Source organism: Tupaia chinensis, unplaced genomic scaffold, assembly GCF_000334495.1.
Source record: "Tupaia chinensis unplaced genomic scaffold, TupChi_1.0 Scaffold000235_1, whole genome shotgun sequence".
Taxonomy (NCBI): domain Eukaryota; kingdom Metazoa; phylum Chordata; class Mammalia; order Scandentia; family Tupaiidae; genus Tupaia; species Tupaia belangeri.
In genome coordinates this window covers 5,716,376-5,733,152 of record NW_006159713.1, presented here as the reverse complement: position 1 = coordinate 5,733,152, position 16,777 = coordinate 5,716,376, and the positions used below count along the sequence as shown (strand labels likewise).

The following is a 16,777-nucleotide window of genomic DNA, read 5'->3' as shown; positions in this document are numbered from 1 at the left end:
GTTCCACCACAGGGCCCAGCGCTGGCTGCTGTGTGACCATAGGCAGCCACCTGACCTCACTGAGTCTCTCTTTCTCTGTAAAATGGAGAGTAACAGCAGTTTATCTCTTAGACCCACTGTGAAGATTAAATGAGACAACATGTATGTAAAGTGATTGTTATAATGCCTGGCAGAGAACAAGTTCTCAAGAAATAATGGCTATTATTAGTAACACTGGCACATTGAGGAAGTCACATTACCTCTTTGTGCCTATTTACTCTTTCATATATATATATATATATATATATAAAGAACTTTTCTTTTCATCAAACATACTCCAAAGAAAATTACTGAATAAAAGCCAAGCTACCAACTGAGAGATTTTTTGCAACAGAGATCACTAACAAAGGGTTAGTATGCAGAACATATAAAACGCAGCTATAAATCAGTAAGAAATAAACCCAGTAGAGAAATGGGGAAAACACATAAACAGACACTTCATGAAAGAGAACACATGAATGGCCAATGAATGTATAACAGATTTCAACCACTGAGTACTCAGGAAATGCAAATCAGGATCATAATGAGGTAGCCAATAGCCACAAAATTAGCAAAAACAAACAAACAAACAAAAACCCAGAAAACAAAAAAACATTAAGAGTTCTAACAATGGAAACTCTTCCATGTGGGTCATGGGAGAATGGGTGGTATGAAACAATTGCACACTAGCTGGTAAAGTAGAGCACTTGCAGACCTTAGGTACTCACTCCAGAGGGATGTGTGGAAGAATGTGAACCACAACAACGCTTGGGATCACAAGGACTGGAAACTAGCCAGATGTCCACTGATAAGAAGCTACTTAGGGAGTTGTGGCATGTTCCCACAATAGAATATTACAGGGCAATAAAAATGAACTGCAACTTGAGGTTTAAGTTTGTATGAAATTGGGTGAAAGACCCATGGTACCACAGTCTGCATGCAGCAGGGATCATTTTTAAAAAGTTCAAAAACAAACCAAAATAATATAGTCATTATATATAAAAACCCAGCAGAATAAATATAAAACCAAGACAGTGGTTACTCTGGGAGTGGAAGGTGGTGAGGAAAGTACACAGGAGCAGGACCAGCAGATGGCATAATAGTTACATCGCTGGACTCCCATGTAGTCAATTGCGGTTCGAGTCTCAGACTCGGAGGCTTAGAACTCACACCGGGTGCATATACATATGTGCCCAAGATCCTGAGAGGAGAATAATGGAGGAGACAAGATTGTGGTATGGCCATCCTCCCTGGGGGGTGATTTCTTGCTTTCTGTCTCTGTCTCTCTGGCCAGCACATGCACCCTATAGCAAAAAATCTCTCAAAAAAAAATAAATAAATAAGAGAGTGAGAGAAAACACAGTACACAGGAGACAGAGTAATGAGCATGAGCATGTCCTAGAACTTAACTGAGTGCAGGTTCATGGGTATTTGTTGTATTGTAGCACTTTGTAACAGACAGATATGTTACATAAATTCTCTTGTATATAGCAAATATAAAACATACCAAGTATTTTAAACAGCCTGGACTAGTTAATCCTTAGGAGCCCCTTCAGCTCTAGGTGATAGTTTCTCAGCCAGAGTAGCAGCTACCAGTTTAGGGAGATTTGATAAAGAACTCTCCATACTCTACATCATCATCCGGTTATCTGGACATTCATTCTTTTTGACTTCTCAGAGTTAATGATCATCTCAGGGGCCTGAGGACAGAACCTCTCTCCTGTAAGGTTTGCTTTACAATGTGGGTCCTCGAGGGACCTTGCCACATGTGTGGACGTGGAAGAATTAGGTATGCTTGAGCTATAATTAAGCAGGCTGATATATTTGTCTCCATTTAACTCAACTAAGCACTGTTCTCTGGACAACTACTCACAGGCATGGAACATATTGTTTTTCTTTGGTTCCTTTGTTTTATTTGAAATAGCAAAAAAGTCTGTAAATCATAATGGTCTATAGAAGTAATAGTCTTTCAAAATGGAGAGAGGTTTTACATTTTTATTGCTTTCTTTTGAAAAATGTCTTTAAAAATGGGGAACTTGATTTTAACTGCTGGCCATAAAAACATGATGTATCATGTTCTATGGCTTCCTCCTCCCCTAAGAAATCTTGCAAAGGATCTACAAATTCAGCTGGTAGGATCATCTGAAATGTTGATTAAGACCTGAGCTGGCTTAAAACCTGAGAAAATACTTCCTTGAACTGCTCAGCTGTTTGCAAAGAAGCATATTACTTAATATTTACCTGGACTCTTGGGTAAGGAAGTAAGAGTGAACATGACATGCTAAATTAGAAAATGACAGTGTCCTTTGAAAGTTTAAAAAATGCTCTGCTTATGAACCAAATAGATAGCTGAGTGCCAGGCCTCTTGGTCCCATTAAGATAAGGCCTCTCTCAGGGAACAACCATTGTCATCTCTCCCCTCCAATGACTCTGATGATAATAGCTTTTAATAGTGGTTTCTATCTCTGGTCTTTCTTCAAGCCTCAAAACAAATCCCCACCACACTTTTCCCTAAAGACATCACAGCATCATTTGTTGCACTTGAATCTATGCCCCTTAGCTACTCATTTGCTTCCATGTCCAAAGTAAAGAAAATGTCCCCCGGGAAGAAATTTAGTTGTACAAAGGGAGACACTGCAAACCATGTGGGAATAAGGTAAACTTCTCTGTCAAGGGTGATACAGGAGCAGACAATGTTATATAGAACTCTGAGTTGCCTTTATTATTTTTTTTTTGTAGTTAGCCATGGGTAGAGGATGTCTGCAGGATGAGCTGGTTCAATGTGCTCCCTGATGAATTCTGAAACACTGGCAGTTCCCAGGCACTATTTTCAGAGTGGTGCTGACACTTGTTAATAATGTTGGTATACCAAGTTGTGCTCACTTTAAACTCATTTAGACACAAAGAAAATGAGCTAGAGTGAGCCAGAAGAGAAAGGGGGAGAAAATTAAGTTACTGTTATCAGAGATAGAATGTTTAAAGTTGCAAATTAAAGCAGAAACCTTTTTCTGTCAGAAGCAAGTATAAGGGAGAACTTAGTACAAGCAAAATTGTTAAGTGACAAGCCAATATAACCTCCCTTCTTGAGTTCGCTAGCAGCTTGCTCCTATGCACTCTCCAATAGGCTTTTAGTTGGCTCTGGCTACCTACTCCCATATTATGAAATTTCCTAGAACTTCTAGAATTAATGAAGAGCTTGATGCTCTATTTTTAAATAGTGATTGCTCCCTGCTCTGGTTCATTCCATTGCTAATAACAGAAAATACCAGAGTCTGGGTAATTTATAAAAATAGAATCTTACTGCGTTCAGTTTGGAGGTCCAAGGTCCAGAGGCCAACTCTGGTGGAGGTCTTGCAGAGTACCGAGGTATTGCATCACAAGGGCCAGAGCAGAGTAGAATGGCTGTCTGTGAATCTGTCTCCTTTTCCTTCTTTATGAACTTACCAGGATTCAATCATGGGGGCCCCACCCTAATCACCTTATCACCCCCAAAGGCCCCACCTTTTTTTTTTTTTTGGAGAGGTTTTCGCTATAGGGCGCGTGCGCTCGCCAGACAGACAGAGAGAGACATAGAGACAGAAAGCGAGAAATCACCCCCCAGGGGGGATGGTCACGCCGCAATCCCTTCTCCTCCATTCTCCTCTCGGGATCTTGGGCACGCACGCACACGCGCCCGGCGTGAGATTTAAGCCACCGGGTCCGAGATGCGAACCGCGGTCGACTACGTGGGAGTCCAGCGACATAGCCATTACGCTAACTGCTGGTTCCCAAGGCCCCACCTTTTGACACCACAATGCTTTAAGTTTCCTCTTAATACTTTTCGATACAACCAGGTTGCAACACCTGAATTTGAGGAGAATGCTCAAACCATGGTTCCTAAGTGCAACATGGGATTTGGGATTGGACTCCGGAACAGGAAAAGGACACTGGTGGAAGATCTGGTAGAATCTGCAAACAGCCCGTGGCTTAGTTAATAGTGTCATGCCAATTTAGCATCTTAAGTTTTGATAACTATTCCAGAATTATATAAGATGTTAAAGGAAGGCTGGGAGGAGAAGATATGGAAACCCTATATACTATCTTTACAATTATTCCATAAATCTAAGCTTACTTCCAAACATAAAGCTCAATGAATGATGCCCCTTTCATTGATGTGACACTGAAAAGCAGACATTTGTACCTTTCTCTAGACCACAAAGCAGGCAACAGGACAGGGTAGCCAGGAAGGAGAACGACTGTATCCCAGAGTGGGATGCTTGGCACACAAGTAGTGTCTCGTTGCACTGTGTTTCCTTTGTTTAAACAGGCAGAAAGGCTGGGACCTAGAAAAATCAATGAAATGAGTTCAAACAAAAGAGGCTGAGCCCATTACCTGTTTCAGTCACTGCTCTCAGTCAGACTACATTTTCTGACTAGTCCTTGATTCACTGTACTAAATATTTTAGCCACTACTATGAAGACTGGGAGATTTACTGCTGCTCATTCAAAAGGGTAATATCAAGAGCTGCAACATGATTCCAACTTTTGGTACCTTTCTCATTTTTAAAATTTTTACTTACTCTGTAAGTGAAAGAAACAGGGAAGTGGTGGAAGCGGAGGGATATAGCAGCCCAAACAAGGTCTCATTGCTACAATCTATCCCTAGCTTAAGCCAGACCTGGATCACATATGCCCAGTGAACCTAGGGAGGTCTCTAGACACGAACCTGGAACCTTCCAATGTGGATGAGCCTCACGGAGGATCAAGTTTTACACAGGGTCACTGTGTGGCCCCAGCACACCTTTCTTTAGGTTTAGGGCCCTTTAAATGTCCTTTATAAATAGTTTCTATGAGTAGTCAATATTAAAAATTTACTTATCTTTACTAGATAAGGGATATTGAAATTAAAATTCTTAGAGTAATTGTTATGAGTAAGCATCTGTCTTACATTCTGTTCCATTAAAGTATTTTAAAGAGATTTTTCTCTTGAACACAAAAAATATCTGCTATATATGAAACATACATATGATCTCAGCAGTTATTTTCTTTTTGCCAAGGTCAAAGACATATCTTCACATAAAAACAATTGTTCCACGCGTAAAGATAAAAAAGTATCCAGGAGTTGCTTTGAGGAAGATGGAAGAGAAGAATATTGACTTAGAAACTGACTTCTGTGGGGTTGAATCATTCAGTATTTCAGCATTCATTTTATTATTTCAGTTATAGGATTCTAGAAATTTCTCAGGTCCAGTGAGAAACTTCAGATGCTCTATATGGTACTCAGAATTTTCTTAGGGAGGTGGAATTTTTATGTAAAATTAAAAACACATGACTTCTACTATAGACACAGTAAGAAAATCCAGTAGCAGATCACTGTGTAAAGATAGACTTGAGAATTATTTCATTTTATTAAATTTGCTATAGGGCACATGTGCTCACCAGGGACAAAGAGAGAAAGCAAGAAAGCAAGCTGCCAGGTTTGCAAATAGCCATGTGAGAGTCCAGTGACCCAACCGCCAGGCCACCTGCTGATCCCAAGACTTTCTGACAAATGGTGCTGGGATGACTATGTGGGCTTTTTCTTCCGAGCTGGGAGGGTTTTCAGCAGAGTTGACAAGATCTAATCTCTTTTCTTTCAGACTCTTTTTTTAAAGAAAAATTAATTTATTTATTTCTTCTGAGTAGGAGAGATAACCACCAACAGGGTCCTGATGCCATCATCCACTCCCACCCCCAAACAGCTCTGAATCATGGGCATGCATGCCTGGCATGGCCAGGGGGCTTTACAGACGTAAACCTGGAACCTTTCCACGTGGGTCACCCTCACAGAGCATCATGTTTTACCACTGCACCAGCTATCTGGACCCGAGAGCTGATGTTTTTGAACAAGACTACATTGGCTGCTATGAACATGGGGTGGAGGTGAAGGCAGGGAGGCAATTAGGAGTTAACCTTATTAATCTGGAAAAGAAATGGTGGTCGCTTGGGCCTGGGCCCAGTGACACCACGGACATGTGGAGGTGGAGGCCAGATCCTGCAAATGATTTGAAGGTAGGTCCACATACATATAGCTCTAGTATGTGGTCCCTGCAGACATTTTTTTTTTTAAGAGAAAAAAAATTTAGGATTAACTTTAAATATTGAGTTGTCAGAAAAGCCATGACATTGTTTTGTTTCTCTATGCAAAAATGTGTCATGATTTTTCTGACAACCTAATACAAAGCTATCTGTGAAAACAGTAATGCCAAACGTAAGTAATGTGCTTTTCTCACTCTGAATTGTTTTCGGGGCTTCGGCTATGTCCAGGTGCTATGGAAGAAACAGAAGTCTCACGTTTCAAGGACACAGTAGTTTCCTACAGAGAATGTACTCATATTTATGCATATTATATGAACAAAATACTGATTGCTAAAACATGGATTTATTTGGGAATTATGGTCAAATACGACCAAAGACAAAATTCCGATAGCTCTGCCAATCATCTGCAGTACCAGAGTTACAGAACTAGAACTTGTACAAAACGTATATACGTGCCAAGCCACTCATTATCTAGCACTAAAATCGAGTGATAAAAACACCAGTTCCATCTTCAAACAGCCATTTTAAAAGCATTTCTGTCATTCTAAGTTTGTATTGATATCTGCACCATCTGGATACCCAAATCGCTCCACAATTTCCAACAACAAAGACATTTTTCTTTAGTGTGGAGTATCGGAGGTGGGGAGCAGTGGTGTGGGGTGAACAGCCTTTCACATAGTCCAACGGGTCCCAGGAAATGCTGACTCCTACTCAGCCTGAGGCAGCCTCCTCGATCTCCAGGTGAAGTTTTGTTTGCTTAAACATTTTTTTCTGTAAATGGCTGGGATCCTGCAATAATGCTGCAAACTTTACTGACGAGGAAATATATAATCAAGGTCTCTAGCTGGCTTTTATCTGCCATGTGGAGTTTCTCAGACACAGATCTTCACAACCCACAAGCTCAAGTGTCGATTTCCAGATGTAATAATGGCTGGTTAACACCCCTTAATAACTACTTTGCAGTTCCACACGACTCCCTGACAGCTTTTCTAGACAGGGAATGGAGTGAGTGTGCGGGTATTCTATGGATCTCAGACAAAAAGAAGCTATGTTGAACGATTTCCACCCTAGGCTGACCACAGTTTCATGAATTCCATCTCATAAAGTCCAGATTACAGAATGTGAAAGCAATGTCTTCTTAGTCAAAGCCATACTATTCATCTGCCTCTCCTTTTTCTCCCCACACACTTAGGAACTGTTTTTGGAAATTGGAATAACTCCCCACAAGCGAGTGGCAGGAGATATTGACCAGTCAGGCCTGCATCATGGGGATGCTGTCTGTTGTACAACCACAGGAAGATGAGGTACATAAACTCAAGAGAGCCTTTTGTGAAGGTGAAGATGATCCAATTTGTGCCTGTCCTTTGCAGCTAATGAAAATGGACAACTGAGGTTGTCCAGACTCCCAGACACAGGAACCTCTGTTTCAGCTCTGCTGCGATGTATTCATCAATGATTCTTATTTCCCTGATTCCTCCTCCGCTATGGGTTCTGGATAGTAAGGCCTAGGCTGTGTGTCAGCAGAGTGGGATAGTCCTGGTAGACTCACAGGGTTGAGGACATCCTCCAGCACAACCATCCATTCCCAGCTAGATGGTACCACTCCTGAGACTGCTGCTGAAATAAGCCATGAAATGGGGCATGATTCTGGTTATGACAAGGTCAACCAGCTCCTTTCAAGGACCTAAAAGGGATACATCAACAGGCGTGATTCTGCATTCTCCCAGCCTTCAGTTTTCCATGTCAGAGAGTTTTCTTTTCTTGTAATTCTGAACAAGGCTGGACGCTGTGATCTGAGAAGCCTGTCCCTTCTCCCAACACTGGAAGTCATTCAGTCCTTTTTGCCCTGTTTGAAATAAGTCCCTTTCCATCTCATCTAGCCTGGCTACCAGTGCTGAGGTGTCCTCATTGTAAGCATTCTGGGAGGAGTCCATGATGCGGCGAAAACGTCCAATAAATGTCTGAAGAATGAGGGAATAAGAGAAGTCAGGGTTGATCTCATGGCCATAGCCCATAAAGCCAGATTTATTTTGATCGTAAAACATTTAAACAGCATGAAAGGAAAGAATCTGATTTCAAGATTTAGTCAGGAGCTCCGAGTCCCCTCAGTCACTCAAGTAAGTTATTTTGCATTGTCAAGCCTTGATTTCCTTGTCTCTGAAATGAATTATCAGGATAAATCCAATGGTTGTTGTGAAAACCAGAGAAGTAATGTATACAGCATCTAGTAAATGGGTCCTTAGCAAGCTCTTGGAAAAGCATTTCCTCTTATTGTTATTAGTGACAAAGGTAATAAAGTACTGCAGCCACATGCAGTTTTCAACCAGGAAAAACTCTTGATTTAATTGAATACCGTGTTTTCTGTTTTGTTTGTTTTGTTTTGGTCTGAGTGTATGATGGAGATACACAGTATCCAGGGGTGCCATTTTACAGTCGGACTGTGAGCACAAGTGACAAGCCACCACTATAGTGGCTTCACCTGTCTCACGGTAGAGTCATCCTAACGGCAAGTATCATTAGTTTGAAGCTCTTTGAGGAAGTGATGGAAAAAGAAAATGTACAACTCACTTAAAAGAGGCAGGATTCAGAGCCCGCAGGTGGAATGGTGGTTAAAGCGCTGGACTCCTACATGTCCAACCACGGTACGAGGCCCAGACTTGGCAGCTTGAAAATCTCACCAGGCACATGTGCATATGTCCCCAAAATCTCAAGAGGAGAATGGAGGAGAATGGATTGCAGTGTGGCCATCTCCCTGGGGGGGGATTTTTCATGTTCCCTCTCTCTGTCTCTCTCTCTCTGGTGAACACATGCACCCTATTGCAAAAACCTTACAAAAAATAAAAACAGGGGTGGGGGGGTTGATTCCAACATATATCTCGAGGACACCCCCCCACCCCGCTTTTGAGAGGTTTTTGCTATAGGGTGTGTGCGCTTGCCAGAAAGACAGAGAGACAGAAAGCGAGAACTCACCCCTGCCAGGGGGTTGGCCATGCCACAATCCCTTATCCTCCATTCTCCTCTCGGGATCTTGGGCACACACACACACATGCCCGGTGTGAGTTTAAGTCACTGGGTCTGGGACTCAAACCGCAGTCGACTACATAGGAGTCCAGCGATGTAGCCATTACGCCAACTGCTGGTCCTGCGCCAATACTTTTTATAAAGCTGCAGGGAAAAGTCTTTTGGCTTTTTATGTCCCAGGGTTGGACAGAATGGTCTCTTTCAATGTTAACAGAATAAAACATAATTATGAAAAGTTAAAATAAGGCTATAATGTAAAGGATGGTAATATATGTGTAGTGTTGTTTCATCTGTAGAAAATAATAACAGTTTCTGTTTATTAAATAGTAGCACATCATTTTATCAGAACAAGATAATTTTGACCCTATTATTATCTCCATCCTACAGGGGAAAAACTGATGCCTAGAGAGGTCAAGGAGCTTGCTCAAGTCACACAGCTAGTTCATGGGAGAGCCCAGTCTTAACTCAGAACAAGGGACGGGAACAACCAACCAAATAACCCAGGTTTTTCCAACAGGAGCCCCCAGACCAGGCCTGGGACTAGGATGGCACTATGAATCTAAGTGCTTGTCATTTGAAATTCACCATCACCTTTTTTCTCATGTCCTAGACTTTGACTCTCTGCAAGCAAATGTGAAGAGCAACAGACAAATCATAGTTTTTGAAATATAAAACTGGCAAGCACAGTGTGATTATAGGCCAACCTGGAATAACAGCCAAGTTTATAAATCATACACTGCCCTGGGTAAAAGTGACGTCTGGTAGCTGCCACAGCTGGCTCCTAAGACGTGGGTAGCAACACAGGCTTTCCACCAATTACTTGCCTGCAGCAGAGACTGGGAAATATCTGCATTCTCAGGACTGTCAAAATGCAGGAGTTGGGAGCCAAACCCATAGAAATGTGGCCCCATTTTGTGGAGGTCCACCACATTGGCGTCTGCACGGAACACGGTCCTCCAGCCCTCTTGGTAGATCTTGGGCAGTTCCACAGAAAGGATCCGTCGCTTGTTGTCAAAAAGTCCTTTGGCCAGCCACAAGGGGAGTTCAAGCTTCGAGCCCTGCATCAGACAGGAATACAGACTTTTAAAGACAGATTATTAATCCAGCAAATGCTTGTGACAAAAATGGAAGTGCACATCACCTGAGTAAACAGACAACCTGGTTGTGACTTCGGATGAACCGTGTGGTTTTATGTCATGATGGAATGAGAGAGAAAATTGATTTACACAACAAAAACAAGGTAGAGAACAACAAAAATGTAGTATTAGGGGACGTTTTCTAACTAAGATAAATAAAAACTGACCACCTGCAGACACTTCAGAGCTATAATAAACATTTCTACCTTCTCTGAACATTCTGTAACTATCTCTCATATATACTTCCTGAGTGTCTACTCTGTGCTAAGCACCATCCTCAGTACTGGGGGAATAGAAAGAAAAACAGGATCAGCCTCAGCTCAGATGGCACTCCTCCCCATCCCACTTCACAGCATTCGAGAGGACAGAGAAGATAAATGCCTCTCCAAATTTTAAAAAGTCTCAACAGAATTGGAAAACAAGATGGGGTGGTTATGATGGACTAGAAACGAAGAGAAATCTCTTAAAAAATCAAAGGTACTGGATTGAAGGAAGCAACAAAGGGATAAAATTCTCACAAGGAAGAACTGTTGCAAAAGGTGGGAGCAGCGTTAGGGTGTGTAAGCAGAGATTCTGGCAAACTTCATAGGACTAGAGAGACAAATACTCAGTTTAAGGCTGCCAAAGCAGTTAGCACATGAGAGGCAAGATGTGCAAAAGAAGGAAGAGAAGTAAACTCATAACTTGGCATCGGCTATCACAGTAATTAGGCACCAACTTCAAAACAAATTAAAAAAATCAAGTGGAAATTCCATAATTGAAAGATCTAATCATTGAACCTAAGAAGTCAAGAGATTAATTTAAACAGACTTACATGTTAGATTTGACAGATATGAAGAGAGGATCATGAATTGGAATAAAGGTCAGTAGAAAATATCCAGACTAAAGCAAGGAGAGAAAATATAAAAACAAGCCTAAGAGACGCAAGAAAAATCAACAACCTGGGTACTCATCTCAAAATGTGTATATGGGGGATATAAATAAGAGAAAATTAAGTACCAATGAAATAGAAGGAAGAACTAATTAACAACTTAATTAAAGAAAATAAAGCTAGAAAAGTGAGAATTGCAAAGCCCCCCCCCTTTTTTTTCTTTTTCTTTCTTTAAAGACTTTTGGCTATAAGGTGCATATACTCAATGGTGAGACAGAGAGACAAAAAGTGAGAAATCACCCCCTAGAAGGGATGGCTACATGGCAATCTCTTCTCCTCCATTCTCCTCCTCGGATCTCGGACACACACACACCTGGCATGAGTTTCAAGCCGCCAGCTTTGGGATTCAAACCATAGTCGGCCATGTAGGAGTCAAGCAATGTAACCATTATGCCATCTGCTGGCCTCCTAAATTAGATCTTTTAAAAGACTAATAGAATTGGGCCAGCCCCTAGCCTAATGGATATGGGAGCCATTTCACATGGCTGACCTTGGTTCAAATCCTAGCCCTGGTGGCTTGAAAAACACTTTGGGCACACGTGCCCCAAATCCTGAGGGTAGGGAGAAATGGGGAAGAGATTGCAGCATGACTACACACCATTGAGAGATTTTCTCTCTCTCTGTTTCTTTCACAAGCATATGTAACCTCTGACAATTAAACAAAGAAAAACTAGGACCAGCAGATGGTATAACGGTTACATTGCTGGACTCTCACATAGTCGACTGTGGCTTGAGTCCCAGACCTGGAGGCTTAAAACTCACGCCAAGTGTGTATGCATGTGTGACCAAAATCCTGAGAGGAGAATAGAGGAAAAATGATTGTGGTGTGGCCATCCCCCTGGGGAGTGATTTCTCACTTTCTGTCCCTCTGGCCAGTGCACATGCCTTATAGCAAAAGTCTCTCTAAAAAAAAGAAAAAAAAAATCAGAACACTATAATCATACTGACAGTAAAAGAGACATTAAAAGAATATTCTGAGCATTATGTCAATACATCCAAAAATTTAGACAAAATGATCAAAGTTTTGGTTAAAAACCAACAAACTAAAGCTGACACAAAAATAGAAAATCTGAATAGTCCTCTATCTATGAGTAAAATGAAATGTCATAAAAATCCTCCTACATAAACCTCCCACACAGAAGAATTCCAAATAATGTAGAGTCTACACTGCCCTCCAAGGAGTGGGGCATGACTCCCCACTCCCTCCCTGTGACTGTGTATCACGACTTCCTTCCTAAGAGTACAATATCGAAGGTGGAGGAAACCCGGCACGGTTATATATTGTTACGGTGGGACCCTGGCAAGTTACCCCACCTTTCCGGTCTCCGGTCTGCTTATGTGCACGCTGACACTAGTGCGCCCTCAGTACACAGGTGCCGATACCGTTATCATTATGCAAGAATGAATCTAGCCATCTGCAGTTCTTGGACCTAGCACGGCTCTCACGGAACTCAAAGCTGTTTTGGCACAACACTGATCCTGAAATACTCAGAGCTTGTCTTTAAGCATTCAACGAACAGTGGCATGATGAATTTGGACAGTTTAAAACATGAAATCAATATTGGAGGGAGCCTGACGACCTAGGACAAATGTAGTGTCCGCACACGTGGCGAACACGACGTCTGGGGCCAACCGCTCTGCCAGCCGACGCTCGCAAACGGAAGCCCCAGCCTATCAAGCCCTACGGCCCCCAACTACAAATCCCAGAGGGCAGCGCGCTCGCGAGAAGGCGTCCTCCCCGCCGCGAGGCCCGCCGGGAGTCGTAGTCTTACAGGGCAGGAAACCGCGCCAACAGCTTACCTGAGGAATCGCGTTGTCGCCCTCGGGGCCTGCACTCCGCTCCAGGAAGAAAGTGCCGAGGCGGGGAATGGGGGTCTCTGTGCGCACCGGGAGCTTCTCGTGGGACATCAGGATGTCGTCCAAAGAAAGAAAGTTCTCCTCAGGCCCCAGCGCGCCCGACTCCACCCGGAAATAAGCTTCGGACATGGCGGCGACTTGAGATTCTATGCTTCCACTCGCGTGGTTCTGGTAATTTCAGGGAGTCCGGGGTGTAAAATGAGGAGGAGAAGGCAGCGCAAGATAGTTAGGGTTGGGCCGGTCGCTGCGGCTCTCTGGCCGTATTGAAACTTCTTTCCCGCCTTGGAGACCGGGCCAGACAGAAGCAGTAGATCGGGGCGGGACCACCGCGTCACGCGCACTGCCCAGGCAGAAGCAATCGATTAAGGCCAGCGAGGCCGCTGTGTTGGGGAGCTGTGGCTCGGCCCACCGGAAGTTTTCTTCCCTTGGCGCGTGTAGCCTGGTGTGGGTGGAAACTGGACTATCCATTGAAACTGTAGGATTGAATAATTTACACTGCGTTGCGTTCGTGTGGTCCTTAAAGTCTTTATATGAAATTGAAAACACTTTGCAACATGTTAGGAGACTTGAAATAAAAGCGTTGTGTGCCTTCCACCCCAGGCCTGATCAAATCTAACCTTTCCGTCGTCAACACTTTGACATCTTGGGGTTTTGTTCCTCCATAGTTAACTAATGTCTAGAAATAACAGACAACTTGCCTGCAAATATGCCTTTCATAAACAAACCAATCCCAGCCTAGATCCCTACACTTCTGTCTACCACACGCCAACATTTCCCCTGCACCAAATCACTGTGGTATTCAGCCCAGCCTAAGTACCAGACAGCTAATGATCACCCCTGTATCCCAGTACCTGCCAATAGTATCCATACTCTTCAGTCCCAGTCTAGCTTAAAACTCATCTGTGTTGGGGGACCAGCAGTTGGCTTTATGGCTACATCGCTGGACTCGGATGTAGTCCACTGTGGTTCGAGGCCTGGACCCTGTGGCTTAAACTCACGCCGGGCATGTGTGCATCTGTGCCCACTATCCCGAGAGGAGAATGGAGGAGAAGGGATTGTGGCATGGTCATTCCCCCTGGGGGCTGATTTCTCACTTTCTGTCTGTCTTTCTGGGGAGCGTGCCAGCGCCCTATAGCAAAAAACTCTCAAAAAAACCCCCCACATCTGTCTGCCATTGCTTCACCCAGCTTCCCACAGAAAACACAATAAGGGCTCTGGGCCAGGCTCTCTCCTCCCTCCATCTCCCTCCTGACTGACCCTGCTACTTCCCCAGGTGAACCTCTCTGGCTGACATGACCCCTTCTCTTACAATCTGAGTAATAAAACTTCAAATGCCATTGACCACTGTGTCATCAATCACCTCTGTCAACAAACTTCTGAGGACAATCAAAACAGGTACACTAGGGAACCAGCAGTTAGCGTAATGGCTATGTCGCTGGGCTCCCACCTAGTTGAAACCACGGTTCGCATCCTGGACCCGGTGGCTTAGAACTCACGCTGGGCGCGTGTGTGTGCGTGCCCAAGATCCTGAGAGGAGAATGGAGGAGAAGGGATTGTGGTGTGACCATCCCCCCTGGGGGGTGACTTCTCGCTTTCTGTCTCTATGTCTCTGTCTGTCTGGTGAGAACACGTGCCCTATAGCAAAAACCTCTCTCAAAAAAAAAAAAAAAACCCAAGAAACAAAAAACAGGTACACTAAGGACAGCAGGACTGAATTGTTGGAAAGCCTTGGGGAATTAAGCTATAATATGTATAATATGTATAATAAATATACATCTGCTGGACCCTAAATAAATAATTTTTATTTAATCCAGTTAAGACACTGGATTCACACATGGCCCTCTGCAGTTCGAGGCCAAGATTCAGCAGCTTGAAAATCAAACCTGGTGCATTTGCATGCACACTCCAAATCCCAGGAGAATAAGGGATTATAGCATGGCCATCCCCCCTAGAGGGTGATTTCTTTCTCTACCATAGCAAATGGGAGGAAAATGGTCATTTTTTTCCCCTTTGCTATAGGGTATATGTACTGGCCTGAGAAAGAAGGAGAGAAAGTGAGAAAGTACCCACCGAGGGGGATGACCACGCACAGTCTCTTCTCCCCCATTTTCTTCTCGGGATTGTGGGCATGTGTGCACACACGCCCTGTGTGTTCTTCAAGCTGTTGGGTCTGAGACTTGAATTGTTTAGATAGCCATGTGGGATCCAGCAGCCTTAACCACTATGCCACATGGTTGGCCCAAAATGGTAAGGTTTTTGAGCAACTATATAAATGTGACCTTTAAGAATGGAATTCTAGGGGTCAGCAGGCAGCATGGTGTTGGGATGCTGGGCTCACATGGTTAACTGCAGTTTGACTCCCAGACCTGGTGGCTTGCTTTCTCACTTTCTCTCTCTCTGGTCAAATTAAAATAATAATAATAATAATAAATTTAAATAATCTTTAAAGAGTTTTTTGCCTTAGGGCATGTGCATTCACTGGAGAGAGACAGAGACAGTGAGAGGGAAAGTGAGAAATCACCCCCTGGGGGGATGGCCCCACCTCGATCTCTTCTCCATTCTCTTTCTGAATCTTGGGCATGCACATGTACCCGATGTGATTTTTCAAGCCACCGGATTCAGGACTCTAACTGTGGTCGGCCATGTACAAGTTCAGCAACGTAACCACTAAGCCATCTGCTGGACCCTAAATAAATAATTTTTATTTAATCCAGTTAAGACACTGGATTCACACATTGCCCACTGCAGTTTGAGGCCAAGATTCAGCAGCTTGAAAATCAAACCTGGTGCATTTGCATGCACACTCCAAATCCCAGGAGAATAAGGGATTATAGCATGGCCATCCCCTAGACGGTGATTTCTTTCTCTCTCTCTCTCTCTCTCTCTCTCTCTGTCTCTCTCCAGCAAGTGTACACGCCCTATGGCAAAAACTAGAGAAAAAAAAATGAAGATAGGAATTCTATGACTTGGATGAAAAAGGAAGAGATTAGATGCTGGAAGCCAGCCTAGAGCTGTTCAGTGGGAAATACTTGGCAACTAATTGGATATAAGAAGTGAGATATAGAGAGCGTTCCAAGATTCAAGTTTAACCTGACCAGGAAGACAGAGATGTCATTGATATCTATGTATGTACGGATTACAAGAATAGCGGCAATTTGAGGCAAAGGATGAGTTCAGTTTGGGACAAACTAAGTTTAGAGCTACTAGACAGGCCAGTCTGCCGCTTGTGGAGAAACCAGCCTAAAAGCTTTAGAGTTAGGAGGCATCTATTTAGAGGTAGTTATGTGAAGATTTTTTCCCCCTTATCATATTTTAAGTGTTTCTAGCTTGCTACACACTGCATTTTAAAAGTAAACGTAATCTCCAGTGATAGCTTAGAATTTCTCTAACAAAATGGATATGTATGGTACTATATATAATCTGGGATAAATACATAAATTAGTTTGTCTAATTGAAGGCAAAGCAGGTTATTTACTGCCAAGGGGAGTAAGTTATTTTTGAAACAGTTATAGATGCTTAATGGTTTATTGATGTCAAAGAAAGGCATTATTTTTTGTATCAAGAGAGAATATTGTCTCTAAACTAAAAAAAAAAATGTTATTTAATAGTAAAGTAACGGGCCAGCAGTTAAGATAAAATCAAATTGCTTTCTTGGCTCACCATGGAAATATCATTCATCGCTTATATGTTGTTACCCTATTTCATCTCTCTGCTCCTTGAACTAATAAACAAAGAAATAAATCAGAAAGAATAAAAT

At 42.9% G+C, this 16,777-nt stretch overlaps 1 protein-coding gene and 1 long non-coding RNA gene across 2 annotated transcripts in view; one reads left to right on the top strand and one right to left on the bottom strand.

The window, feature by feature from the left end:
* The window catches only part of LOC102472389 (uncharacterized), a 23,465-nt gene extending 16,129 nt beyond the window's left edge, over window positions 1-7,336 (top strand). Inside the window, exon 4 of the long non-coding RNA XR_001370384.1 lies at window positions 7,268-7,336. This is a non-coding gene — a long non-coding RNA (uncharacterized LOC102472389). The remainder of the gene's footprint in view (window positions 1-7,267) is intronic.
* Window positions 5,708-13,593, bottom strand: GINS3 (GINS complex subunit 3). Its single transcript, XM_006148453.3, has 3 exons — window positions 12,964-13,593; window positions 9,921-10,154; window positions 5,708-8,036 (listed from the first exon to the last, which is right to left on the bottom strand). Exons 1-3 carry the CDS (start codon window positions 13,147-13,149, stop codon window positions 7,806-7,808), a joined length of 651 nt encoding a protein of 216 aa, XP_006148515.1. The 5' UTR covers window positions 13,150-13,593; the 3' UTR covers window positions 5,708-7,805.
* Window positions 13,594-16,777: the final 3,184 nt, after the last annotated feature.

Bases quoted from the DNA above. Each gene is read 5' to 3' on its own strand.
- GINS3 (XM_006148453.3), bottom strand. From the start codon at position 13,149: ATGTCCGAAGCTTATTTCCGGGTGGAGTCGGGCGCGCTGGGGCCTGAG. The intron at 10,155-12,963 runs GTAAGCTGTTGG...TGTCTGATGCAG, and splicing joins GCGACAACGCGATTCCTCAG to GGCTCGAAGCTTGAACTCCC. The intron at 8,037-9,920 runs GCAAGTAATTGG...CTCATTCTTCAG, and splicing joins TTTCCCAGTCTCTGCTGCAG to ACATTTATTGGACGTTTTCG.